The sequence below is a fragment of the Muscardinus avellanarius genome (assembly GCF_963383645.1).
Source record: "Muscardinus avellanarius genome assembly, chromosome: 16".
NCBI classification, from domain to species: domain Eukaryota; kingdom Metazoa; phylum Chordata; class Mammalia; order Rodentia; family Gliridae; genus Muscardinus; species Muscardinus avellanarius.
The window spans coordinates 39132018-39159142 of NC_137802.1; the positions used below are offsets into that span (position 1 = coordinate 39132018).

Consider the following 27125-nt stretch of genomic DNA (forward strand, 5'->3'; position numbering starts at 1 on the left):
TATTGTCAAAGCAAAGCAACACACTCTCCCTGAAAGACACTGTGAATAATGATTAGAGTCCTGAGAAGCTGTTTGTTTTTTCAGACTTAAACCTAGAATATGCGGCATCATAGAAACATACTTCACAGAAGCTCAAAGAAAATATCTTAGCCGTGAGTCTGCACAGATTATAGCAAGAGGCACAGAAATTGTGTTTTTTTAAGCAAATTCAATATCTGTAAATATCTCTTACCCACATAGACACACCAGCGCATAAACCTCAGTTACCAGTGCTTGAAGAGAATCCCAGATGTTTTAAAGAAAAATGCCTGATATTTCAAGTATGCTACTTGCGGAGTTTTCAAGAGATCTACAGTAAGCTAGTATGAGGTGGGGTTGTTTAAAATGAAAAAGTGAATTCACAATGTAGCACATTGTACAGGTCCCCGATGACTGCACATTCCCTTTAAGATACTTTAATTGGGAGATTGACCTGGTTTGGCTTATCTGCATTTTGGGGAGTTCTGTTTATTTAAAAGTTTTCTAAAATTGCTTATAAACTAGATTAACTGAGGCAGACAATACTTCTAGGAAAGGAGGAAGGTAAGGAAGCCACACACGGTATGGAGGGGCCCCAGTGGGCGTTACTAAAATAAATAGGAGTTTCACAAATACACTGGGCTTGAAGATTTCCAAACTAGAGGGCTGGGTGATTAGGCTAAAATCTCCTCTTGTTTTAAATATCTGTGTTTTAAAACAATTACAAATCATTTCAGAGCTCCCGTTTGGTATTTTTGTGAGTTCACATAAATATTGAGATGAGCTGCTAGCATGAGAGCAAAAGTAGAACTGGAATTTGTAAAAGTGACAAGGTTGACCTAAAAATAAATGAGCTGACTCGTCAATAGCCACATCCACGAGGACACTGGAGTGTCCCCTGAGGGGCAGGTCTGTGCCTTACACCTTTTATTCTTCCTCACAAGGTCAGATACAGAATGAGTAGGATTATTACTTTATTTTTTTCAAGTGGCCTAATCACTCAGATTCCTCTCCAATAAGTGACTTCTAAATCTTAGCCGGGCGTGGTGGCGCAAGCTTGTAATCCCAGCATTTGGGAGGCTGAGACTGGAGGATCGCGGTTCGCGGACAGCCTCAGCTACTTAGTGAGGCCCTCTGCAACTCAGTGAGACCTGGTTTCAAAATAAAGAATAAAAAATTGGGCAGGGGGTGTAGCTCAGAGGTCAAATGCCCCTGGGTTCCATCCCCAGACCCGAGACCCGCAAAAAAAAAAAAAAAAAAAAAAAAAATCGTAGAGAACTAGTCTAGGTGGTATTTAGTTCAGCCCTATGCAGTTCTATAGTTTTATACAAAGGCAACTTGCTAAAAAGCAAAGTGCTGTAAAACTGGCTAACAAAACTAAACAGAACAACAACAGCAGCAAAAAGGTGGGGTGGATGGCAGATTTGTAGCATACACCAATCTCTTTGGTGTGAATATTTCTGCCACAGTTGATTTCAAGTTACTTGGGGTTTGACAACAAGCTTTAGAAATTCTTGAGTATTTTACAGTTGGCTTTCTGGAGCCAGCTGGAGTTGAGTTGGCTTCAGCACACCACAGCTATTAAGACTTTACTTTATACTGGTGTTGGGTTTCAGGGCTGGCTGCCATTTGTTAACCGTTGAACTGTTTACCCTCTCTGGTCCTGAGTTTCACTGTCTTAAACTAAAGGCCTTAGAGCTCAGACATCCCCTATTCTAATCTTCACCTTATGGAGTATTTGAGAGATTAAATCGAGCAAGGCATGAGAAAGTGTTTTGCAAAGTCTCAAACCTGCTACACTGTGGTAACTGAGTTTTCTTTTCTGTTCTAATTGGAATCTCACCTTGGCTTGCATGTTCTCGTTTTCAAGATCCTGTCCAGGTTTTACTTTCTCTAGAAAGACTTTCCTAACTCTCTAGGTCAGGATTTGCCATCCTCTCTTTTCTTTCCTATTGCTTCCTGTATAGACTTCTATCTCAGCATGTCTCCAGCTGTACTGCCTATGATTGATGTTCACATCAATGCAGCTGGAGACATCTCTGTGTCTTTGGGTCCTTTGCACTGTGCCTGGCTTGTGGTAAGACTTGATGATTTTTTTGTTGAATGAATTAGCATATTGTATTTTTGTTAAGACACTGGAAAATATGATTCACTTTGGACTAAGGCTGATGGATACATATTGATTAAAGTGGTCATTTCATTTAAGTAGAGTTAATATCAGTGATTCACTGTCAGTTTGGGTCAGGTTTTCTAATGGACTGAGTAAGAAAGCATTAAAAATCTTCCTGAAATTACTCATTGATATTAATTTGAGTTGGATATAGCCAGCTCTGGGGAGAGTGCAACTTAAAAAACGAAATCTTCTTGTGAAAATAAATTGCAGCTGTGTTCCAAGGGGGCAAATCTAGATTGTTTGGGACCTAAAGGAAAAGGTAGATTATATTAATACCTGGCATGCTAAGTAATCAAAGTTAGATCCCCTGACAAGGTCAAGAGGGGTAAGAGTACCTGATGGTTCATAGGAATGCATCTAGGTTATAACTAGAACAATTCCCAGGACTATCAATAAACCACAGACAGAGGCAACATATTTCAGGACTTTATTTAGTTTGAGGTGACATGGGATGCTAAAGGAAGACTAGCGGCAGGATGTGAAGGCCTGGAAGAGTGAAATTTTGGGCAAGCCCTTTTGTTTTCTTTTAAAGGAAAAAAAACAGTATAATTACAGATTACGTCTTACAAATTACAAATTACATCTTACTCATTATTACCCATTTCTAAAAACTACGGGGGGAGGAAAGTTTAATGCAATACAATTCACATTGTCAGATTATCACTGTCTCTTGAGGATGAATAGTTTAGATACTTTTCACTGTGAGAGCAAAGTACATATTTATCTCCTAAAAAGCCTCTGATGTTTTCTTGAAAGAATGAAAACAAAACAGGGCCTTGATCACTTAGCGGGATTTCTCATCTTATTTTTTCAGTATGCTAACATACATTTGTCTGTCTCCCTGTCTAGGTGATATTAACTAGTTAATGCATACTTCACCTACTTCCTTTTTAAAATTCTATTTTATTTTTTTTGGTGGTACTGGGGATGGAACCCAGAGGCTTTCTACCTCCGGGCTATACTCCCAGACCTATTTTATATTTTATTTGGAAACAGGGTCTCACTAAGTTGCTGAGAGCCTCACTAAGTAGCTGAGGCTGGCTTCGAACCTGTGAGATCCTCTTGTCTTAGTCTCCCAAGTGCAGGGATTATATGTGTGCGACATCACGCCCAGCTAACCTACTTTCAAATAAAAATTAAATCTACTCTTTTAGAGGATGAATAGATGTCTACTTGTAGAATTTTGTGTGTAGTTGATGCCAATTAGGTTTTATATGTAAAACATTTACTTTCTTTGGAATATTGCAGAAAAATTTAGTAAAGTGACCTAACATACTAAGTATATCAATTTACAATAAACATGAAATGCATAATAGATATCTATTCTTCTTTTTAACTATGAGTAATTTATTTTATTTAAAATCCCTCTATAGTTTTTGTAAATCAACACAGTAATTTGTTGAAAATAGTATTGAGAAGAATGCAGCCTTTGGAGTCATATAGATCTGGATTTGAAGTTATACTCTACTGCTTCCTATTTGTGACCTTGGGCACAAATTAACCTTTTTTGGCCATAGTTTTATCATCAAAGTGAATAACAGTAATAGTGAATTATCATTAGGCTGTAGTGAAGTTTAAATGAGACAGAATTTGTAAAACACTTAGCACAGTGCCTATTCCTAATCTGTAAACAAGTGAATGCTGTTGTTCCACTACTATTATTAACTATTATATATTAAAGGAGGACTTACTAGAGAGCAGAAACCAGAAAACAAGGAGCAAATTGCACAGTGGTTGGTTTACTCCAGGATGAAGGTTAAGTCAGTGCTGACACAGGGGAGAGAGGGAAAGTGTGGTCAGGGCCCGTAAGCCTGGTGAGAGGTCTGGGGCACAGCAGAAAGAGCCTGAGGCAGAAAACCTGGTCAGGGCCTTTTAGGCTGGCTACTCTGGCAGGAGTGTGGAGAATGGACTGGAGAGTGGGGATGGAAACAGAGGGATGGCTTGCGAGAGTTTTAAAGTAATTTAGAGTAGTCAGGCTATAGTAGGAAGACTGGAAAGAAGAGGATAATAAAGTGAGATGTATCAGAGGTAAATGAACAGGACTTACATATACTTGCTGCCAATCAAGTTATATGTAATACATTTACTTTCTTCGGAACAGTGCAAAACATTTTAGTTAGTAAAGTGATCTAACATATATAGCATGTATCAATTTACAAATTTATTTTTCTTCTTCTGAAACATTATTTTCTGTGCCTGACTCCCCCTTCCCGCAAGAGGTGCCTTGTACGCGTGTCCCTATCACTCTGAACTACATTATGATGTGACATTACAATGCACCAATAAAAGTATAAATAAAATAACAATAGAAATATTTTCATTCTAGAGATCATCAAATATCTTGGGCCATAGATGAAAGCCTCCTTCCCCCCAAAGTAGCTATTATTTATTTAGAAAAATAGAAATGTGATGAAGGCTGTGTAAGAGTGATCATTTGCTGAGAGCTCTGAGGATCTGATTACTATGCAGGGCTAGAAAACTATCCAGGTAGTAACTATGGTGTGGTATGAGATAATTTCTGGGATCACTTTTCTCTGTAGTTAGATGGAGTTTCCCTCAAGAGTGATTTTTGGGGATGCATGGGGCTGGACTGACAATATACATATTTATCCAGCCAGCAGATCCTGAATGTCCAGTGCATGCCAAGTATTGGGGGTATATAGGTATTCAAGACAGACACTTTCCTCAAACTCAGTCACTCATAACCCAGGTGGGTCATCATATAAATAATAGCAAAACAATTGATGGGAGTATGATTATTGTTCTCAATGAAGAGTCCAAGGAGCTGTGGGAGTCATTCACTGAAGCAGGAGATCAGAGAAAGGCTACCCAAGGAAGTATAAAAATTAAGTTAGGAGCTGAAGGATATGTAGAGATTATCAAGGCAAAGAGGAGGGAAAAAAGTACCCTAAACACAAAATAGCAGGTGAGCTAGGAAAGAGATTGAGAAAGACAGACCAGAAGTTAGTTGGAAGAAAGTCAGGAGAGCGGAGAATTATGGAAGCTAAGGAATAAGCCAACTTGAAAAAGGAGAACAGGGTTATGTGTAGCAAGTCTTGCTAGGATATCAGTTGCAAAGAGGACTTAAAAATGTCCACTGGATTTAGTGAAATAGATTTTGTGGGGGCCTGAACTATATAATTTGGGGGCCCCCTTTAAAATACAAAGAATAAAAAATTACAAATATAAAATTAAGCATAAAAATTTTTATTTTGAATGATAAAAGAACCAAAACATTGTAGTATTTGGAACTTCAAGTCCCATTTTCTTCCTGAAACTTCTTTAGGCTGTGTTCCAGAATGTTTCTTGATTGCAACCCGACTTTCCCTCCTCACCTAAGACACTCTAGGGCTCCCATGCTCACAGGGGCCTCAGAGTCCCAGATGTATTGAGTCATCTGACCCTGATGACTGGTGGCCCAAAGCACTGTTTTATAGGTGGCAGCAGGAGTCAGAGGGAAGATTGAGAGTTGATGAGAAATAAATGGAGAAAAAGGATGTAGGTAATCCAAGAGAGTTGGGTGTTATGAAAGGGAGAATGGAGATCATTTAGTAACTGAAGAGTACATGAGGCCAAGAGAGGAATTTGAGGGAGGTTAAACTAGAGAGACTCAAGAGAGACGGGATCCAGAGCAAATTTGGAGGGATGAACCTTTGGTAGGAGGAATGAGATTTTATCTGTTAGAATAGGAGAGAAGGAAGGGAAGGTGGAGTCAATGCAATAGGTTTGTAAATTTGGTGGTGAAAAATTATTTCCATTTCCATGTATTTTCTTAGTGAATTAGACAGTATAGGCATCACCTAAGATGGAGATTCAGGGTATAGGTAAGGGAAGGAGAAGGAGAAGGGGGTGTGGGGGAGTGGGGAAGGTTTTTAATAGCTGCTTTGCAGTGTGAAACAGCAAATTTATTAGAGGAATGGAATGGGACCATTTTTAGCATCAAAGAAGGTGCAATGTCTACTTCAATGTAGACATGTTGAATTCATCCAGACTTGGTATTTCCCCAATAACTAATATGGGGGGAGAAAGTTTATTCTATTTTTAAGGGGATGGATATGATAAGTTAAGTGACTTAAGCTTAACAAGGGGAGGAACAGTCTCAGAAGAGGGATGATGCATTATGAAAAGTGATGGTATCAATAGATTTGGGGGCCAAAGAAACCCAAGACTGCTGCAGTACCGGTAGTTGAGTAGGGTCACGGTGGCTGTTGTGGTATCCCTCAGCATCTGACTGCACTGGCTCCTAATAGCTTGATCCTTCTCATGTTACTGATCTCAGATGAAAGTGTTCTAGGAAGCCTCCAATAAGCACATGATAAAGAGCCTTGCTTGAAATTCCAAGGCAGCTTGGTCTGCAATCCAGGAGTATCTGGGCTGCATGGTGGTCTCACCGGAGGGCCTACTAAGGGGTTTGAGCCTCCTGGGTATGTATTTTATCCTAAGGAAAAAGTGGTTTGAGGGACAATGGCATGGTCCAAGCAATTGGGCCACTCTGAACTCAGCACTGTCATCATGGCCTAGCTCCAGAAACTTCTCCTTGAGTTGGAAGAGAAGATTCTACAACAAAGAATGCATTGAAATGAAGACTGTTTGCTGAAATCTCTGAGGCCGTTGAGGATGCCAGGCAGGACACTCTTTATGTAATAAAGTACAGTATAGAAGGGTCACCTTTCAGAATTGATGTTAACATCAACATAATAATTATTAGTGCAGATGGTTGAGATATTTTTATTGATAAGTGGTTCAAGAAATGAAGTTCCCATAATGGTAGGCAGGGGTGGAGTCACAGATTTTTTTTTTGTGTGTGTGATACTGGGGATGGAACCCAGGCGCATTCTACCTCTGAGCTATACCCTCAGTCCTATTTTTTATTCTTTATTTTGAAAAAGGATCTCACCGAGTTGTAGAAGGCTTCACTAAGTAGCTGAGGGTGTCCATTAACTGCGATCCTCCTGTCTCAGCCTCCCCAATACCGGGATTATTGTTTTGTTTTTTATGATCTTATTTATAGTGTGGCTGGTATGGCCTGGCAAAACAGAGTTTATATAGATTCCTGTTATACAGCTTTATAGGGATAATGTGACTGACAGTTTTGTAGGTAGATGCCCATCTCTGGAAAAGGCTCAGTGATCTCTTAAGAACCCAGGCAGATGTGTGTGTGTGTGTGTGTGTGTGTGTGTGTGTGTGTGTACCACAAATTAAGGTAATACCAGAAAGCAGTGAGAGGAGAACCCAGGGAACTTGGTTTGAATTCATTGCCATTTCTAGGATGAGTTATGTGGTCTACAAACATTCTTACAGAGCTGGGGGACTTGATCTGATATGGATGATGATATGGAAAGAGTCATTTTAAGGTCCATTTTATTCTTTATAAGTAAGTATACACTCCTGTGCTTAACACAAAGCACCACATTGAGAGACTCCTGGAACACATGGTGGCCTCTGTCTTCATCCCTACATGCTCACAGATGCACAGGTTGCCGAAGCAGCCAAGGGCCCTGCAAGGGACAGGGCCAAATGCCCCTTGTTTTGCAAGTGATGGAACTGAGGCCCTGAACCAACTTAGTTGACCGATTACTATCAAATCTCAAGTCTCCTACTTCCTTATTTAGTGGGTCATGCCAAAGGGACAGTTTCCCTCCACGAGAAGCTGTGTAGTTCACACTGCCCAAGATTCCCTCATGCGCCTAGGGATCTGATAGAGGAAGGAGCCTACCCTATTCCTTTCCAGGTAGGACTGGTAACTGAACTCTCCAAATTAAAAACAAAAACAAATGACAACTTTCTCTGAGGGTCTGGGTTGAAATTTGTTCTCTCACCTGTAGCTGGGCTGTTGCTGCGAGCATCTTCTGCCGGGTTTGCAGCACTGTGGATGAGGACATGGAGATAGGTACGCTTTGCCTCAGCCACCTTATGTCTTCCCACATACAAGACAGCTGCAAAAGAAGTCATACGGTCGTACCATCGTCTGAGCCAGCGCGTGATTTAGGTTGTGGCATCAAAGCGAGGCAGGGAGAAGGAAACCTGACCCCTGGTGTTTGTTCTCCAGTCCATTTTCAGATATACCCGAAACAACTTTTTGATCTCTGTCCAATTGGAAAAAGATCTGAATGCTAATGAAACAGTCAGATCCACATTTTAGTCTTTGCCAAATGATCCCATAACTCAGAAGAGTGGAGACACAATCTGACAGGAGGCAAGCTTCTTTGCTTTGAAAATGTAGTGTAGACACTGCTTTGGCTTTTTTTTTTTTTTTTTTAATGACATAGAGCTTCTTTGGTCCAAAAGAGACCTTTGAGATAATTTACTACCACCCCAAAACTTTGGTCTCTAGACATCCCTTCATCTAAGGGTTCAGAGATTTATGCGCAGAGTGGGGAAAAATGAAATCGGAACGCGGTATACCTTCGTGAACCACAGAAAATCTTGTGTAATGGAACTGGTGTGAGAGTCATCTATTTCCACAATTGGTATTTGATCTTCATTGGTGACTAACATATTGTCTTTGTAATAAAATATAACAGCTATGTAGAGTCCCCTAAAAAGAAAAAGCAGAATAAAGAATTTTCTTCCACCTTCTTCTCTACCAAACTTGGTCTTAGAAAAAAATATTTTGTACATGATAAAACATGAATTTAAAATGTGCCTAGGAACATATTCCAGCTATATATTAAAAATTCACAGGCCAGAATTCAGAGGAATCTTGCTCAAATTCTCAAGAAAAATGTTTTTAATATAAAAGAAATTCCCACCAATTTTCCACTCAGAACCAAACCAGCTCATTCCTGAGAAGTTAAGACTTCCTAGAAAACCAATATTGGACCCACCGTTTCAAAGTCTTCACAAACTTGTTTGAAGAATGGAATAGATGTTTCAGGCTTCTTGATACTGACTGCTTGCGGCCCGTGGTTTGTAGTTTTGAACTTTCTGGAACATGGAAAAAATAGTGTAAATTTCATTTGACAGATCGGCAGTTCCTTTCTCTCTTCCTGCCTCTCCATCCTGTCCCCTCGCTGTAACTCATCAGTTTCATGTAGGGATGCAGCTCATTCATTCCTACAAGAATCCCGTACCTCGAGATGCTGATGGTGAACTCAATCGACGAACAACTCAAACACGCTGGAGGCGAGTGATATTTATAACTCCAAAGGAAACCACGCGGATGCCTTGTTGATACTCTCATGCTGAGTGATTTATGATTAAGCAGGATAAAAAAGAAATGGAATCAACTCCTCTGCCCTCCCCACGCCACCAGTTGTCCTCCAATAGCCAGTCTCAGACTTCTAGAGAGAAGTTGTTGAAGCTCTCCTTGTTACTCCACGTATCCCATTAATGATTTTCATTATAAAATTAATAGGATCACAGAACATCTGGAAAATGGGAGGGGGGCGGGTGGGATGAAAGGACAAAACCCCACTGACATCGTGGTGCCGCTTCTGTGCCACTAGTGTTCGGGGCAGTTTTTTCCTAGTGTGTATGTTGGTTTACAGTAATAGTTGCAGGGATAGGAATGACTATTACGCTCATCATTCAGAAGAAGAAACTGAGCTGAAAGTGAAGTGGATTGCCCAAGATCACAAAGCTGCTACCTGGGAAAACTAAAACTTTCGTTCACTTCATACGTATTGTTTTTTTTTGGGGGGGAGGACTTACCACGTGTGAGCCTTTGCGGCTACACTGGTAAGCAAATCATCCACTGCTTCTGTCCAGCAAGGAGGAGCTCTCACTAATAAAAGTTGTAGAATTCCTAGACTCCCTGTTACAGTTTTGCAAACAGTGCTCCATGGAGCTGAACTGGATGATCACTGATTTCAAACCTTGTGCTCTATGTAGTGAAGAGAAGCTGAAGTCATGGATATCACGACCAGACTCCCAATAGACAGGCCACTGGAGCTGAGAACATGATCTGTGCTGCTGCTGTTGGGCACAGAAGCCTGGGTGGGTGGCCCAGGGCTGACGCCAGTGTGGCCCTGCCTGCAGTCCAGTAGGGAGAGCTGACCAGTGTAGGCATCTGTGCTGGTTGCAAACCTCGGCTGGTGTTGCTTATGCCTGGGAGAAAAAAAGGAAAAGCATTTCCTCCCTGCCTTAGAGTCTGGCTGCTTGAGAATGCTGCTGCTGGGCTTTCCTGTTAAATGCTGGGTAGTTAGCATGTTCCTTACACACTACTTGTTCCCTAAGCCTCATTAAAGCCAGGATAGAGATAAGAACAACAACAACAACAACAACAAAACAGTGAAATAATATAAATCTTTGAAGACAAATAGATGGGAAAGAAGACAAGAGCAAAATATTTTTGGTAGCTCGAAAGCAGATGGGCAAATGGTTTTAACAGATTTGAGAAAGATGAAGCCTGTGCCAGCAGCAGAGAAAGTGCTAGATGCTGGGTGCCTATGGAGCTAAGTCAGAAGGACTTGTGGAACTCTACTTAAGAAGCAGCTGGACTTCTAGATCTTCTCCCCTACTGCACAGCTGGACAAATACTCCTTTACTCTGGATAGAAGCGAGTGGCTTATTATCTGAAAAGCAAAACAACCCCAACCCCCAACCCCAAAAACAAAACCAACCCCTCCATACACATACATACACACACACACATGCTGAAAGAAAAAGTCTCTGGGGTGAGAGATAACAAGGTACAGTAGAAAATGGGGTGAGGGTGGTGGTGGTACTACATAAAAAACAGGCTAAATAGCCGGGCATAGTGGCACACATTTGTAATCCCAGTACTTGGGAAGCTGAGAGGAGGGTCACAGGTTTGTAGCTAGACTCAGCTACTAGTAAGGCTTCCACAACTTAGTGAGATTCTGTTTCAAAATAAAGAATAATGAAAAATAGGGCTGGGGATGTAGCTCAATGGTAGAATGTTCCTGGGTTCAATCCTCAGTACTGAAAAAAAAGGCTAAATGTAAGTTTTAGTACATAGCACTTTCCCACGGGGTTCTGAAGGATTTGACCAGCTTAAGAGGACACACCCCAAAATACTGACATTGGAGTTTTCCCAATGAACAGGTGGTATTGGATAACCGTATTGCCTATAAATAAAGTGCCTTATATGTGTGCTCAGAACTCCCCAATGGCTATTGATTTTTTCTAAATCTGAGCAAATATCTAAGGCTCACCAGACATTGAGAAATACAGCTAAAATGAGATATAAAGTCCACCCAAGCCAGGAGGAAGGAGAATTACAGGTTCAAGGCCAGCCTCAGTAACTTACTGAGGCCCTCAACAACTTGGACCCTGTTTCAAAACAAGAAAAGGGGTGGGGAGGTGTAGCTTGGAGGAAGAATGCCCCTGGGTTCAATTCCCAATACTCTCCCCCCAATCCCCCAAAATTTAAAAATATGCAGGTTTGAGGCTAATGCATTGTAATTTAGAGAGAACCTATATGAAAAGGTAAAATAGGGTTGAGGGTATGGCTCAGAGGTCCAGTGCCCCTGGGTGGTTTGATTTCTAGGCCCCTTCACACTCTCTGCCTCTCTTTCTCATACACAGACACCTAAAATGTATTGCCAAAAACTTAAAAATCCATTGGAAGGTTTAAAAAATAAAGTGAATGAGATCTCCAAAAAGTAGAGTAAAAAGGACATGAAGATGGAAAAATAGAAGAAGAAAAATGAAAAGGACAAATGTTGGAGATCCAATGTGTGAATAATAAACATTTTAGAAGAGAGAAGAAGAGAAGGGAGGGGAGAGAATAATGAAATGAGTAACTGACTTAGGAAAACACCCCACAATGGAGGGTGTGCACTTCCACATGAAGAGACTCGCCAAGTGCCCAGTAAAATAGTTAACAAACACTAAGACACATCCCAGTGAGATTTTAGAATACTGAAGTCAAAAGGAAATGGAAAGCCTTCCAGAGAGGAAAAACAAAATAAAACAAACACCCCAGGACTTGTGGAGTCGGAGTGGCACCGGACTTCTCAGGCCTGAAAGCTAGAAGACACGCAGCGATGCCTCCAAACTCCAAAGGAAAATTCTGTCAACTGAGAATTCTATCCTTGTCCAAACCCTGTGTAAAGATTAAGTAATGAATAAATATCTCTTTTGACCTAGAATGTTTTCAAAATCATCCCTAAGCAACTCTACTGGGAGGTTCCTAGAGGAAAAGCTCCACCAAAATGGGGGACTAACTCAAGGAGGAGAAAGACACAGGGTATAAAGGGGAGAAATCCAGTAGTGGAGGGAGATAGGAAGAGTCCTTGATATGGCGGTGAAAAGCGATCCCAGGGTGACAGGTGTCCTGAAGGGAGTGGGGCAGAGGCTCCACAAGGGGTGCCTCAAGGGGATGCAATTGAAACGATGTCTAGCATATCTGATTCTACCGGGAGGAGACTGATATAACTGGAAAATAATTCGAGGATTATCATAACCATATAGTATGTGCCTGGACCAGGGGGGATTTATTGTATTCATATCAGCATGTCTGGCACCTGGCAAGATTTCAGTTAATTTTATTTTGCAAATTGAACAATTGGGTGATAATCGAAATTCACAATTATAGGATACTGTTATGATGAAAACCATTGGCTTCTTTATAATTTATTATGTATGTTAAGGGCATGAACTGTGAGAACAACCGAGTTTGCTTGACATCTCTCTTACATTTTCATCCCAGTACTGAGCATGTCGATTAGCTGTGGCCAGGACTTTAGCCAAAATGCAGAAATTCAAGTGGGTTTTGGTACAGTCGATGTAGAGTTTTAGTAGGAAAAGAGATGTTTATTCTACTTCTGTATTTGGAGTGTGCTGTGTGTTTAGTGAGCACACTGCCTGGAGTCACTGATTATACTTTAATTTTAAGATGTATCAGTAAAGCACCACAGATTGTTTGTGGCCCCATTCTTCCCCTGGAAGACAACGGAACAAACACAGGCTAGAACTTGTATTTAATTCATTATCTAACTTAATTCTCACAACAATACTGTAATCTGGATATTGTTATCCTAAGTTTTCTGATGAAGGAGCTATAGCTCAGAGAGGTCAAATGATTTATCCAGTGACACACAGCTAATAAATGCTAAAACAGGGAGATGAGATTTGTTCTAACTGTAAAGTTTGTAAAGGCGTATATTTCCAATAAATTACATAATATCTCAGTATAGTTGATTTTTTTTTTTCTTTTTGTGGTACTAGGGATTGAACTCAGGGACATTATACCTCCAAGCTGCAGTACTTTTTGTTTATAGTTTTGTGTTAAAATAGGGTCTCACTAGGTTGCTGAGAGTCTTGCTATATTGCTGAGGCTTTTCTTGAACCTACGATCCTCCTTCTTAACTTCCTAAATACATGCACCATCATGCCTGGGTTGTAGTAGAATATTTTACATAACAATTTCATATTTTTCTTCAATAACCCACATAATATCTCAATATAGTTGAATATTTTAAATAGAAATTTTATCATTCACAAGCAGTTTTTTATATTATCCTTCACTTATCCTTTTAAACTTAGAAGGAATTATAGTAAATCATCTTAAAATCATTTTTTTCTAATGTGTGATCTAGTTTATTTTATCAGCATTTCCCAAAGTTTCTGTGTTGGAATACTAAATCTGAAAAAAGTTTTACTTGGCTAAAGCAGTTTAGAAAGTGCTTGTTTAACCAAATTTACCACATCTCTTTATTATGGGCCATTAATATTCTAATGTCTATTTTGCATGTCTAAGAGAGGGATAAGGAATATAAATATTTCCCAAACATACCTGATGAGAGAGCCTTTTGCAACTGAGCATCTTATGGGACTGCTGTACTTGGAAACACACTTTAAGTATTGTTTAAGTGTCCAGAGTTTATATCAATATAAAAATATTCCTCCTTTTTGGGACCTCTACCTTATGTTTTACTTAAAGCTTTCCTAATACTGTGTATGTTTACGTTCCTGCAGGGGATAGCATGTGCCTGACAGCATTGAGTGGGAACTATAGAAATAATTGGGCTGTCAAGGCAATCATTTCCTGACCATTAGATAGTAATCCAATAGTGACAGGGAGAGTATCTGAATCCTTGGGGGTGTCGCTTATTCTCATGTATAGTTTTAGCCCCCCCCCTCAGATAAAGCCCAAATGCAGAGTTGTATGAGTTGCAAAGAATCATTTGCCTCATAGTTGATTACCTTTGCTTCCTTACGGGAGCCAGCTGGCAGGGGATCGATGGACAGAGAGAAAGGAGACCAGATGACCCCGGCCTAGTGAAATGAGCCCTAGGTAACTGAGACCACCTGCACTTCAGTCAGTGTGGAATGGTAGATCCTGGTTTGGGATAAGCCTTCCTAGAGAGCTGGGAATGAAAATATCCCACCTTGGTTTCCTTCTCAAGCTGTTTATAGACATGCTCATATCTCTTAATAAAGCACTCATTAGAAAAACATTATTTTCTTGAAAACACTTGTCCTCATTTCTAGCTAGAGCCAACATTTCTGAAGGGCCCTGCTGTTACAGCTCTACAGCAATTGGGAAAACTTTTTGCTGATGCCAAGCACGATTTATACCTAGCGCAAACACAGCTAGCACAGCACCTCTTAGTTCCCACTGTAGTTTTCTTCTTACCCAGCTGGCCCTGCAGTGCCTTGCATTGAGAGCACAATGCAGCAGGAGATCTGATGGGAGCATGGGAAATGAAAACTTTATGGAGGCTTTAATTCTCCAAATAAAACTAAGTGCCTCTTCCACGAACCATTGCACACATCAGAAACCTGACCAGGTCCCATCCGAGCAGCCCAAGCTGCAGAGAAGCTTTGGAAAACATCTCAGAGATTCTCTGGGGCACTTGGCTCAGTCCAGAGAAGGCTTTCACACCTTTCTCCTGAGCAGCAGTACAGAGGAGGACTAACTTTCAGGGTGAGATTTTAAAGGCCAATGGCCAGCTCTGATGTCAGGCTGGGAGAGAGGAATAAGGTGTGGCAGGAAGACTGACCTTGCAATCAGAAAACCCAGGTGGGGGTTCTGTCTTTTCCTGGCATTGTGACCTTGGGCAAGTCACCCAGCTTCAGGAAAGAGATGCTGGATGTGAAAATGTACTGCAAACTGCATTATACATAGAGGTGAAGGTTTATTAGTATTGTCTTTATAATTGTTTTGGCTCCCTCAGGGATGCTCAGAGAATTTATTTTTTTGGGGGGGATGGAAATTTCAAAGGTGACTATCCCCACGGACGCAGCACCATGGAGGAATCTTGTGAAGGGACATTGGAAGAGAGGGGAACTACTGGCAGCTGCTGTTTTTCTTGTGCTTATTTTCAGACTGGAGAGGAGGAAAGAGAAAAAGAAAGAAAGGGAGGGAGGGAGGGAGGGAGGGAGGGAAGTCTCTGCTGAAGGGTTAAAGCAAGATAGTGCCGTAAAGTGATTCCAGATGTACAAATATTAATATCTCTCTCCCTGATGAATGAGAAGGTATGACCCAGCGAGGAAACTGCTAAAATTACCGGCGCCACTGAGACCTCACTCGATGGCCCCGTGCAGATTTTTATCCTTACCCCGGCAACTGTAACGCTGATGAAGGGCCCGGACCTGCTGCAGCAGACTCTCCAGAACTTCACTCTGTCCCCTGTGTCTGGGCTCTCTTTCGTCATAGTCTTTCCAGTCTATTGAACAAAAGAAACAAACAGTGAAGTTTTACAGCAGGGGAGGCCTCTTTGCCTCCCTGCCTTGGGCCTGGGGTTTGCTCCCACTACCCGCAGGCTGCTCTGCAGATGAGCACCAGCGCGGTGCTGGCAGGCAGGGCCAAGTGCTTTGGGAGCTGCCATTGTTCCCAGCCCTGTGCAAAATAGTAATTGTGGTTGGTTCCTTGCGTTGGGCAGTTTTTGGGCAAGAGAAAGTGGTAATTGAGAGCCCAAAGCAAATAGAAAATCCGGGAGTTCCAACCTCTCCTTTCCTAGCCCCCCTCCCCTTTTCAGCATCCCTGTATCCTACTCAGTTCCTCTCCCACCTTGCCAGTCAGCACCCCAAGTCTCCACAGTAGGCAAGAAAGGGCTGGGGATGTGTAGACTAGATGAAATACACAGCCCCAATGCTTTTATTGTAGGTTTCACACTTTGGGCCAAATTGACATTTCTTTCCAAGGAAAGAGCCCATGTCAGATGCCAAGAAATGGAAATCTACATTTTGCTCTAATGAATGTCTGCTTTGGTTAGCTGGCACAGCCCCCCCTGCACATACTCTGAGCCACCAACCACCCTGTCTGCTCAGTCTCCGAATATACAGTATTAGCTTACATGGCAAATTTAAATTGCAATACCCATGGAGACTTTTCTCCCCCTTCTGCTTTCATTCCATTTGGCTCTGATGATATCAAAAGTAATAACTCATCTGGGACTAATGTCAAGATTGTAATTCTGCTGTCTCCAGCTCTAGCATTTTCATCTTCTTTTCCAAGCAGATCAGTCATTCTACTGTGCATCCCTCTCTCCTCTATTTTCCCTCCCCCAGTTTTCCTTTCTGAGCCTTTCAAAAGCAACAACTTAAAGGGCTTCTTAGTTGAAATGCTCTTCTCAAAACAGAAAAGTCAGGTAGCTTATGAGCCTGTCTCGTGCTTAAATTCTAGGGAAAAGAAAATTTTAAATTCTCTCCCCCACAGATTTTAACTGTGGGGTCTTCTTCATTCAGAAGTTAAATCTGTGTCATGCTGGTTAGAGTTCTGGAAAAGCACCCCACTGTGGTCCACCCAAGCCCTAAGAGTGCAGCACGGGCAGGAGGAAGGCAGGCCCTGGGGTCGGGTGTACCTGGCGTGAAGAGCGGCACCCTCTGTCCAGCGCCTGGCTTCAGGCAAGTTGCTTATATTGACAGGTCTCTACTCCCTAATTTGTAAAGCGAGGAGAGTTCCTACTTTGTGGGATTTTTACAAGGATTAGATAAGAGATATATCAGGGTTTTTTTTTTAAGCATAATTCCTATTACACCCTGTAAATAATAACTTAAAATGTAGGCAACTATTTATGAAAAAAACCCCACTTTTTGTGGCACTGGGCATTGAGCCCAGAGGCATTCTACCTCCAAGCTACACCCCCAGCCCAATTTTATATCTTATTTGGAAACAGGGTCTCATAGGTTGCTGAGAGCCTAAGTTGCCAAGGCTGGCTTTGAATCTGTGATCCTCCTGTCTCAGCCTCCCAAGTACTAGGATTACAAATGTGCGCCACCATGCCTGGCGAAAACACCACTTCTTACCCTAGCAAATATTTACTCATGAAGAAGGGGCCCCAGAGATTTTATAATCCCTCTTCCTTCCCATTTTCCCCATGTACCCTTTCTCCATTTTATTTTTTGGAAGACGGAGACCCAGAAACAGTCATTCCAGTCTTATTTTAGTCCATAGTCTAGTGATATTCCAGATAGTGCTCACAATCCCTTCATTATCTGAGGGAACGAGGCTCTAAGCTAGGGTGGGTCTGTATGCTGGGGTTTAGCTTGCAACTCTGGAGATGTGGAATTGTCATAGGTGCCTTTGTAGACTGTTCCTGTAGCCAGAATAATGACTTAATCTCTCTTTGCCTTACTTTTTCTCCTCTGCAATGTGTTGTAAAAAATCTCTTTTTAGGCCAGGCGTGGTGGTGCACGCTTGTAATCCCAGCATTTGAGAGGCTGAGACCAGAGGATCACAGGTTTGCGGCCAGCCTCAGCTACTTAGTGAGACCCTCTGCAACTTAGTGAGACCCTGTTTTAAAATAAAGAATAAAAAATAAGGTAGGGGGTGTAGCTTGCTGGTCGAATGCCCCTAGGTTTCATCCCCAGACCTGCAAAAAAAATAAAAATCTCTTTTTAGGCTATTTAAAAAAGAAATAATGTAAGAAAGAACCATCCTGTGCACAGAGGGTACATGATGTTGGGGAGCTGCTGTAAGAAGAAGCATGATGTGCAGGTAGGCTGGGGCTGGAGCCCAGGGGAGTTCTACCTCCGAGTGACACCCTCAGCCCCAGTTTTTAATTATTTATTTTGAAACAGGATTTCACTAAGCTGTGGTGGGCCTCACTAAGTAGCTGAGGCTGTCTGCGAACCTGTAATCCTCCTGACTCAGCCTCCCAAGTACTGGGATTACAAGCATGTGCCACTATGTCCGGCTTGAGAACTTGTTTCAAAATAAAAAATAAAGTAGGGCTGGGGGGTCTAGCTCAGAGGTAGAATAAAAAAAGAAACTCTACCCCCCAAAAATTGCTCCCGTAGATTTCAGAAAGGCGGTGTGAATTTGCTCCCTTAGTCGACACACCCGTCTGAAGTGCTCTTGGTAGGATGGCAGGTCCTGGGCTTGAGGAAGAGTCTTGGGCGGCTGAATTGCTCTGGGGCCTTGAACTTGCTGATACATTCTAACGAGTGCTAATGCTGCCCTGGATGCAAGCGGAGATGGAACGAGTCTGGCTTTCTCAGTCCAGCCCGATTACATCAAGGGGCAAGCTCCATCTGATGATTTTATGATCCATTAGAAAATTGCTAATGCTCAATTGCAGCCCAAGTGAGCAGGGGACCCAATGCCAAGGTTTTTGGAAAGAATGAGTTTTTCTCATAGATGTTTGGAAGGTTCTGATGACTACATAAAATAGGAGACTTCAGGGATGAGGGAGAAAATTGAAAATATATTAAGAAATCAGGAACCTGACAGGAATCAACTTGGCATGGCAGGAAAAGAGCGGATTGTGCCACATAACACAGCCCACTGTTCTGGTAACGAGACACCTCGATTACAACACAGCGCAGAGCTTACGTTCACTGGCCATATCAGGGTTTTCCTGATCCTAACTCAGACAAGCCTGTCTGGGTGCTTTTCTCCTATTATGTGCCATACTGTATAACACAGGTCTATAAAAACACATTAAGGACTTTTGTAAAAATATAAAAAAAAACAGAGTTTTATAGCTCACTGGAACATATTACCAAACTTCCAATTACCCTGTCATGTTAGAATACATTGTCCTGTAGTAAATATCCCAGTACTGATACGTGTCACATCACAATGTCATACGCTGTTTATAAATAGAATGGGAGTGTTTTTATATTGTTCTTTCCAAGAGATATGGCATGTCGGCTGCAACTATAACCATATGTTAGCATTTCGGTTCTTTGCCAGTTACCCCCACTAATCAAACATACCATTTTAGAAAGCATTGCTATTTCATGTGTTAATCGCCAATAAATAAACGACTCCTCAGAGTCCTCAACAACGGTTTCTGCCATTCTGGGGGGAGCTGGGAGGGAGGGTGTCTGAATGGAATCTGCACTCTGTGGATCCTGAACCTGGCCTGTGGAAGCGAATGATCCATACGCAGGTCAGATTCTGCATGGGGTGTGCCCCGGGAGTGGGCCCCCTGCTTCACTTTCAGGTCAACTGAGACTGGTATGCTTGTGCTTTTCTGGGCTACCCCCCATCCTTGGTAGTATACACTCCCCTCCCCAGTGAAAGCATCTTCATCTTGCAATTCTCAGTTTGTGTTTCAGATAAATCTTCAGTAATAAAGATGTCCAAATCAGACAAGAATATTTATATCCTCAAATGTAAGGGGAGTAGGGACCTTGGAGATCTCTGGCATTGGTGGCGTAAGACCCCATAAGACCCGATGACATCATTTGAATCCCCAGAGGTGGTAGTCGGGCTGCTGGGCTGGCCCTTAGTCTGCGCGTCTGCCTGACAGCAGTGCAGTAGTGGCTGCAGCCCAGGGGCCATGGCAGGGCCTTGGCCGGCTCAGGCCCATTCCACAGATGTGATGTGGGGGGATGGTGATCCCACCTCTGAATCCCAGTTCAAAGTTGGACTCTGTGTGTGTCTGCCTCAAACGGGTCACCCATGTTAAGCACACAGATTAACGCTCTGTATACAGTGAGTCTCTAGAGGCTGTTTCTAATGTTGACGGTGCCCACAGAGGGTAATGTCAGCCATGCGCGCCCACAGGACAGCAAGGAGGATGAAAGAGTGCTGTGAGGCCTACGGGAGATGCTGACGTGAACGCCCAAGATGGGCCGCCTGGTTCATGGTTGGTCATGGGTAAGGGATTGTTAAAATGCATAGCACGGAACTGGAAGAGCCCATAATTGCATAATCCAGTGTCCACTGTTAAATGTTGACAGTTCTCAAGGCACACTCTATGTAGGTATAGGTAAGCTAATAGGTAAATGTTACATGGGCCCCTCCTCCGCACACATTTTGTATTTCTTTTTTACATAAAATTTATACTATAGACGTTTCTCCCATAGAAGGAATGGCTTTATTTTTTATTTATTTTTGGTGGTACCCAGGGGCATCCTACCTCTGAGCTATACCCTCAGCCCTCTTTTATGTTTTAAGTAGAATCAAGGTCTCACTAAATTGCTGAGGTTGGCCTCCAACCTTCAATCCTCCCGTTTCAGTTTCCTAAGTACTGGAATTACAGGTGTGCGCCACCACAGCTGGCTTGACTGCCTTTTTAAAGCACACTTTTTAACGGTTGCATGTGGTTCTACAGTCTGTATATGAGTATGTGGTTTTACTTAACCACTAAATTAATATTGGATATTTATTCTCCATACCACATGTGCTATTATTTCAGTGTTATCAATACACCGCCGTAGAGGACATCTTTATACATAGCTGCTTCTCTGCATCTGTTTCCCAAGGTTTAGAGTCCTAGATGTATAAATTATGGGGTGAAAGAAAATGGATTTTGATATAGTATAGAAAATTATGTTCCAAAAAGGATGTAGTAGTTTGCACTGTCACAAGAAGTATATGATACTCTTTTATAACTATTACACTAGTCACTTTTTTTTTTTTTTGGTGGTACTGGGGTTCCTGGAAGCCCTTCTACCTCTGGGCTACACTCCCAGACCTATTTTATTTTTGGAAACAGGGTCTCTTAAGCGGCTGGCTTCAGACCTGAGAGATCCTCCTGTCTCCGCCTCCCAAGTGCCGGGATTACAAGCGCGCGGCCACCTTTTTTTTTTTTTTTTTTTTAAGATGAAAATACAATCCAGAGCACTAGGTTCCTTACAGAGAAAAAACACACCCCATGGTCTGTCTGCAGATGTTTGTTCTGGTTAATTGAAATTTCTGGTTAACAGAGAGTTAGCAAACATAGCAGGCATGAATTATCAGCAAACATAGCAGGCATGAATTATCAATCTTGAGATAATTAGAAGAGGCTTTTGGCCTGGCTTCTCAGCCACCACAACAAGTGTTACTGATTGAATCTGTTGCAGAGCCCCTGTTAGTAAGAAAACTTTTCTTGTGGTGCAGTGTGAAATAAATAAAATTTGTTACATTTCATTCTCTGATGAAATCGATGTGATGTGTTGTGTTTTCACTGGGGGTGCTCAGGGGGAGAAGAAACCAAAAACGGGCTGCATGCCCCCTGGGCCAGCCGCTCCTGGCGCCGCCTCTCCATCCCCACTGAGCCCTGTGTAAGGACAGGACCAGACCCATCCCACAGATGCCAGGTTGCAGCCTTGAGAGTTGAAGTCACTTTCAGGATATGACTGCTGCCGGGTCTAACAGTTGTCAGATTCAGTCTTTCTGGTTCCTAGCTCCCTCTCCTTTGCTCCCCTGGGCCATGCCCTCGAGAGCACATCTGCAGAGGAACCACTCATGCTATGGCCGGATGCTGCCCTAGGAAGGCCTCCTGGGTTGCAGGCCTCGGGAGAAGATAAGGGCGCTGGCCCCCTGGGGATGGAGCTGGGCTTGGAGCCTGCTGCCATGCTGGGACTTAACCACCACCTACTAGAAGGAGAGGCACAGGCCGGCGTCGAGGTCTGCGCGGGTCCCCATCCTTTCATGTTATAAGCCGAGACCTGCACAAAATATGGTTGGCCCTGCAAAGAATGGAAACAGAACAATGCGTCAGGCGTTTTAGTAATCCCTTTCACCCTACACGCAGATCCCTGTGTCTGGGTAAGTTGCTCATCCCTCTGGAACTCCACTGCCCAGACTTTAGCTTTCTGACTTTTTCTTGCCTATTATGTTTATAAATTATAGTAACCATATGTGAAATGCCTGCCAAGCTCCTATGTACTTTCTTGTTTTCAAAATCGGGATACTAAGATTATGTTCCCTCACCCCTCCTCCCAGAAAATGATACATCAAGTTATTTCAAAGATACACAGTTCTACAAAGTCTACCAAAAAGAGCATCTCCCTCCCTCACCTCTTTCTCCTTAATTTCACCTTCCCAGAGACAACAGTCATCATCTCCTTCAGCTGATCAATTTATTAAGAAAATTAACAACTGTAATATATTTCATTTTAGATGAATGTACTAAAGACCCGCTTCTTTCTTTTACTGGCTGCACAGTACTCCACTGTGAGCAAATACCATTATTTATTTAACCAGTCCCTCATTGGTGGACATTTGGATTGTTCCCATTTTTGTGACATAATAGTGCTGCAACAAATATTCTTTATGCAGCTGTTCAAAATTAACTCTTCAATGCGACCTCACATTTAAAGCCATTCTAAAATGTCTTTTTATGGCATTAAGAATTAAGGGGCTGGTTTTGTTTGCTGATAATCTTTTAAAAATGTTTATTATGTTTAAAATGTTTATTTTTTCCCCTCGAGTCCTCCCTCCAAATGAACCAAAAGAAGCATCCGAGAAACCAATATTAATGAAACATTGCTTGCAAAAATTGTAAAATGCTGCTTGAAGTAAAAAAAAAAAATGACATCTTTGTTGAGGCTTTGCTAGGGGTTTAATAATATTGGCCTTACCACATTCTGAAGTTAATTTTTTTTTTAACTTTGGAATGGGCTTCTATACATTCCAAGGTCATAAGGATTATGTAGAAGTCTAAATCTACTTTCAGGCTTTTATATGGTTAGGATAGTGTCTGCATTTCTCTCACTGGAGGGTTATGTGGAAAAACTTAATCTCTATAGAAATTGGTTCAGATATTAGAACAACCCTCTATAGAGCGTTTTCCATTTTTACCGCCATATCACTCTTTCTTTTAAGCAATGGAAATTCCCTAGGGTTCTTTCTGGCCCTCGTCCACCATGTGAGCCATAGGGTTGGAATCAGACTTCTGCTGATAGCATCTCTGGGCCCACCCACTCGGGTTTGTTTGCTCTGGTAATCCACAGTTCTGGCCGCTGGTATAGACATGCCATTAAGACTAAAAGTCAGTATTCTTGGTGGTGACCCAACCACCAGGAATTCTATTAGAATAAGCTGGTTCAGACTCAAAAAGATGCAACTGAATGCAGCTTTTTAATGCTTAGTTTTAGGATTCTATTGCACAGATAACTGTTCTCATCGATTAACCTTTAAGAAACTAGCCACAGAATTATCCCTCCACTGCCCTCCTACGAAGGTCTGAAGATATTAATAATTTGAATTGGACCAAAAAAAAGTTTAGTTTGTTTACTTTAAAAAGATTATGGTGGCTGCCCCCTGTGTGCATGTATGTCTTGTCAACATGATTGACATTATGATGCGAGACCATAATGCATCAATAAAAGCACATAAAAAGAAAAAGAAAAAATATTTTGGCTAAGAAAAAGAATTTTTAATTTTTTGTGTTGTAATCATTTTGGGGAAATACAAGGTTTATTTCAGTTTAACTGATTTGCTGGGTGTTTTAAATTTTTGTATTTCACATGCTCGCAGGGTTCATAATTCCATAAATAGTTAATGTTTGCATTTACATCAGTTAAACAAGTAAGCACGGTTTGTTCCTATTTTTCATTCACGGTTCAAATGGGTTTAGGTTACTGAGAAATATAGCTCCACCATATATAGTTTCTCTTTTGTGAAAGCAGATTTAGACAGTTTCTTTTTTCTTTTTTAATCAAGGGAAAAGGATATCTCTCAGGAAATTGTGTGACTCCCATTGATGACTGATCTCAACCGGGGCTGTGGGGGCGAGGGCTCGACGAGGCTGTTATTTTTACCATCAGACAGGGAGTCAAAATTGGATCCCTCAGAGCCTTTGATCCCCCAAAGATTAGACTGTGATCCAGAAAGCACAGCTTTCAAGGCTCGCACGAGGCCAGCCCTTTTCTGATCTCCTTAGAACATGGCAGCTTACAAAGTGGTTCATGCTGTCTGCTTACTCCTTTGTGAAATTCAGATTATGGATACCAGACATATCACACTTAATGAGTGGCAGTTGCTGCCAGGGAGCCGGGTGCTGGCTGTTGCTTCCAGAGTAGGCATTTTGCTACCAATGTCCCCGCCAAACACCAGCGACAGGGAACGGCGAGTCTGCTCTGAGGACATTTTACCGTCTTAAGTCCTGTGATTGCGCATCTCAGGGTCTGCAGGTTTTCCATGATGATTTCTCCAGCCAAGGGAGAAAAGTCTTTAGACATGCTCCATTCCACTGGAGGGGCAGGGAGCAGAGGGGAGGAGAGAGAGGATAAAATTCATATGTCAAGAAGCACCAGAGAAACTGTAACATATGATCCTTCTCAAAAAACAATGTTTGCTCCCCCACCCCTTCCAAATGCAGGCACACGTCACAGCCCGCCTTGCGATCTCAAGAGAGCCACAAGTTCACCATTATTTTTTAAAAGAGGAGCCAAGGGAGTAATAATATAATAGTTATTAATAAACCTTGAGAAAATTTTTCAACCTCCGTAGATAGCATTTATACATATATGTACATTTGGGGGACATTTGTAATGTGAGATATAACCTATAGTAAATGAGTCACACATCACTTAATGACAGGATATATTCTGAGAAATGTATCATCAGGCAGTTTTGTTCTTGTGCAAACATCACAGAGCGAGCATACGTGGACAACCTGAGTTGGCGATGATGTCACCAAGTGAAATGTGTTCAGTCCGCTGGACAGAAGTGTCCTCATGGGGTGTGTGACCAGATAGTATTGCCTTGAGGTCGCAGCTGTATAAAGACACATGTGGCCAGGCGTGGTGGCGCATGCTTACGATCCCAGCATTTGGGAGCTGAAACAGGAGGATCGCTGTTCGCGGACAGCCTCAGCTACTTAGTGAGACCTTTTGCAACTTAGTGAGACCCTGTTTCAAAATAAAGAATAAAATAGGGCTGGGGGTGTAGCTCGGAGGTAGAATGCCCTTGGGTTCCATCTCTAGTACTGCAAAAAAAAAAAAAAAGAAAAAATAAAAAAAAAGAAAAGATGTGTGTGCATGCTCCTGTGCATACACACATACCCACACGTGCAAGCAGGGACATCATACATGACTTGGTATACAGAAGATAACTGTTGTGAGTGGGAGGCGAGGCTTGCGCGAGGGCACGGCCTTCTGTTCACTCCTGCCTCTGCTCCATCATTCCGCTGAAAATGCACTTTCAAGTTTCCAGGGAGATCCTCATCCCAAATAAAGATGGCTCCTTCCCTTTCCTCCACACCATTTAGCACCTTCTCCTTCTGGAAACGCTCCCTTCCTGTCCTGTCTCCTGTGTTACTTCTGCTGGCTTCGGCCCTAGGAATCGGGGTCTGGGATGGAAGGCCAGTTTGACGCTCATCTCCCCGACATCCATCCCCAAGGTGGCTCTCCACTCATAGTTCAATCACCCGAATCCTAACACCTGATTTTATAACATTTTTATGAGTATTCTTTCATAACCTTGTCTATTGGTTGGAAAAGCCCTCGTCAGGAAAGATGAATTGGAGCATCGCGGGTACAAGGTGTCTTGAGTAACCATTTACACGTGGTTGGATTTAAGGATTTAAGTGGGGGCTTACGAAGCTGGGATCCCAGGGGAGTTCAGGCTCCTGGTTCCTAAGCCTCTCGGTGACAAGCTGGAGGACTTTAGATTTAAGGTATGTCCCCTGGGACTCGTGGGTTCTTTGGAATCAAGCCAAACCACTGGCAAATCCTGCTGTTCCCCTCCTGCCATTCTGTCCTCTGCGTGGGAGCGGCTGTCCCGGCGTCCCCAGCTCCTCTTCATTCTGCCTTGGAGATCTAGCCCGCTCCCCTCACTCCCTTGAAAGTCCTGCTTCTCTAACCATCGCAACAGCCTCTTTGGGGGACATCCTACCACCAAGGCTCCCACAGTTTTCTGTAACCTGCGCTCCTCCTGGTCTTGGTTCCATCCTCCCTTCTCCTTGCTTCTGTCTTTTTGGCTTTCTCTTTCTTTTTCTTTTCTTTTCTTTTTTTCTTTCTTTCTTTTTTTTTTTGGTGGTACTGGGGTTCCTGGAAACCCTTCTCTGGGCTACACTCCCAGACCTATTTTATATTTTTATTTGGAAACAGGGTCTCTTAAGCCAGCGAGGCTGGCATTGAACGAGCGCGATCCTCCTGTCTCCGCCTCCCAAGAGTGGCGATTACAAGCGTGCGCCACCACGCCCGGCTTGGCTTTCTCTTTGTAGGCTGGTCCTGGCTCCTCCTCTCCCCCTTTCCCTTTGATGTGGTGCTCCTCGAGGACTGCTTTTTGCCTCCTTTTTCCCCATGTCACATGCATGTCCCCCTGGTATCTTTTATGACTCCAGCTGTGCATCGTAAGACTGGTTCTAGATCTAGCCTCTCTGGTGCTGTAACTTCCTCCTGTAAATCTCTACTTGAATGCCTCCCGCTACATCTGAATGTCTTCTACATACTTGTCTTTGCTCAAGTATGAGTGTTTTCTCAACATTAGCTAATAGAGTCTCTGTATATCCAGTCACCTAACCAAAAAACCTCCAAGCATCCTTGTCCAACCCCTTCAATTCTGCCATCTCCCTTTCCCTTACGATCAGTGGCTAACTAAACCCAGGAGCCTCCACTTCTAAAATGTCTCCTATATGTTCCTTCCTTTGGGTCCTGCTGAAATAACTCTAGAACAGGCTTTTACAGTCACCAGCATAAACTCTGAAATAGATTTCTAATTGATTTTTTCTGCCTATATCCTTGTCTTTAAGACATAGAGTCCCCTTGCTGCAGCCTGAATTATAGTTTAAAAATGCAGATCTAATTATTTCATTCCTCCACCTATCCCCCCCCTCCCAGAATATCCTGTTGCTTTGGAAATAAAGTGAAATGTTGACCAGGCATTCAAGAATCTTCACCTCTGGTCTCA

At 42.4% G+C, this 27125-nt stretch overlaps 1 protein-coding gene across 1 annotated transcript in view; it reads right to left on the minus strand.

Annotated features, from left to right (window-relative positions):
• ANKFN1 (ankyrin repeat and fibronectin type III domain containing 1) overlaps positions 1-27125 on the minus strand; it is a gene marked incomplete at its 3' end in the record, with an annotated part of 415223 nt that overhangs the window by 50516 nt on the left and 337582 nt on the right. Inside the window, exons 8-13 of the mRNA XM_080712607.1 lie at positions 24365-24462; positions 21865-21955; positions 15664-15771; positions 9019-9118; positions 8597-8729; positions 8011-8127 (exon numbers count right to left, since the gene is read on the minus strand). Of these exons, the coding sequence (XP_080568733.1) occupies positions 8011-8127; positions 8597-8729; positions 9019-9118; positions 15664-15771; positions 21865-21955; positions 24365-24462 (647 nt within the window). The remainder of the gene's footprint in view (positions 1-8010; positions 8128-8596; positions 8730-9018; positions 9119-15663; positions 15772-21864; positions 21956-24364; positions 24463-27125) is intronic.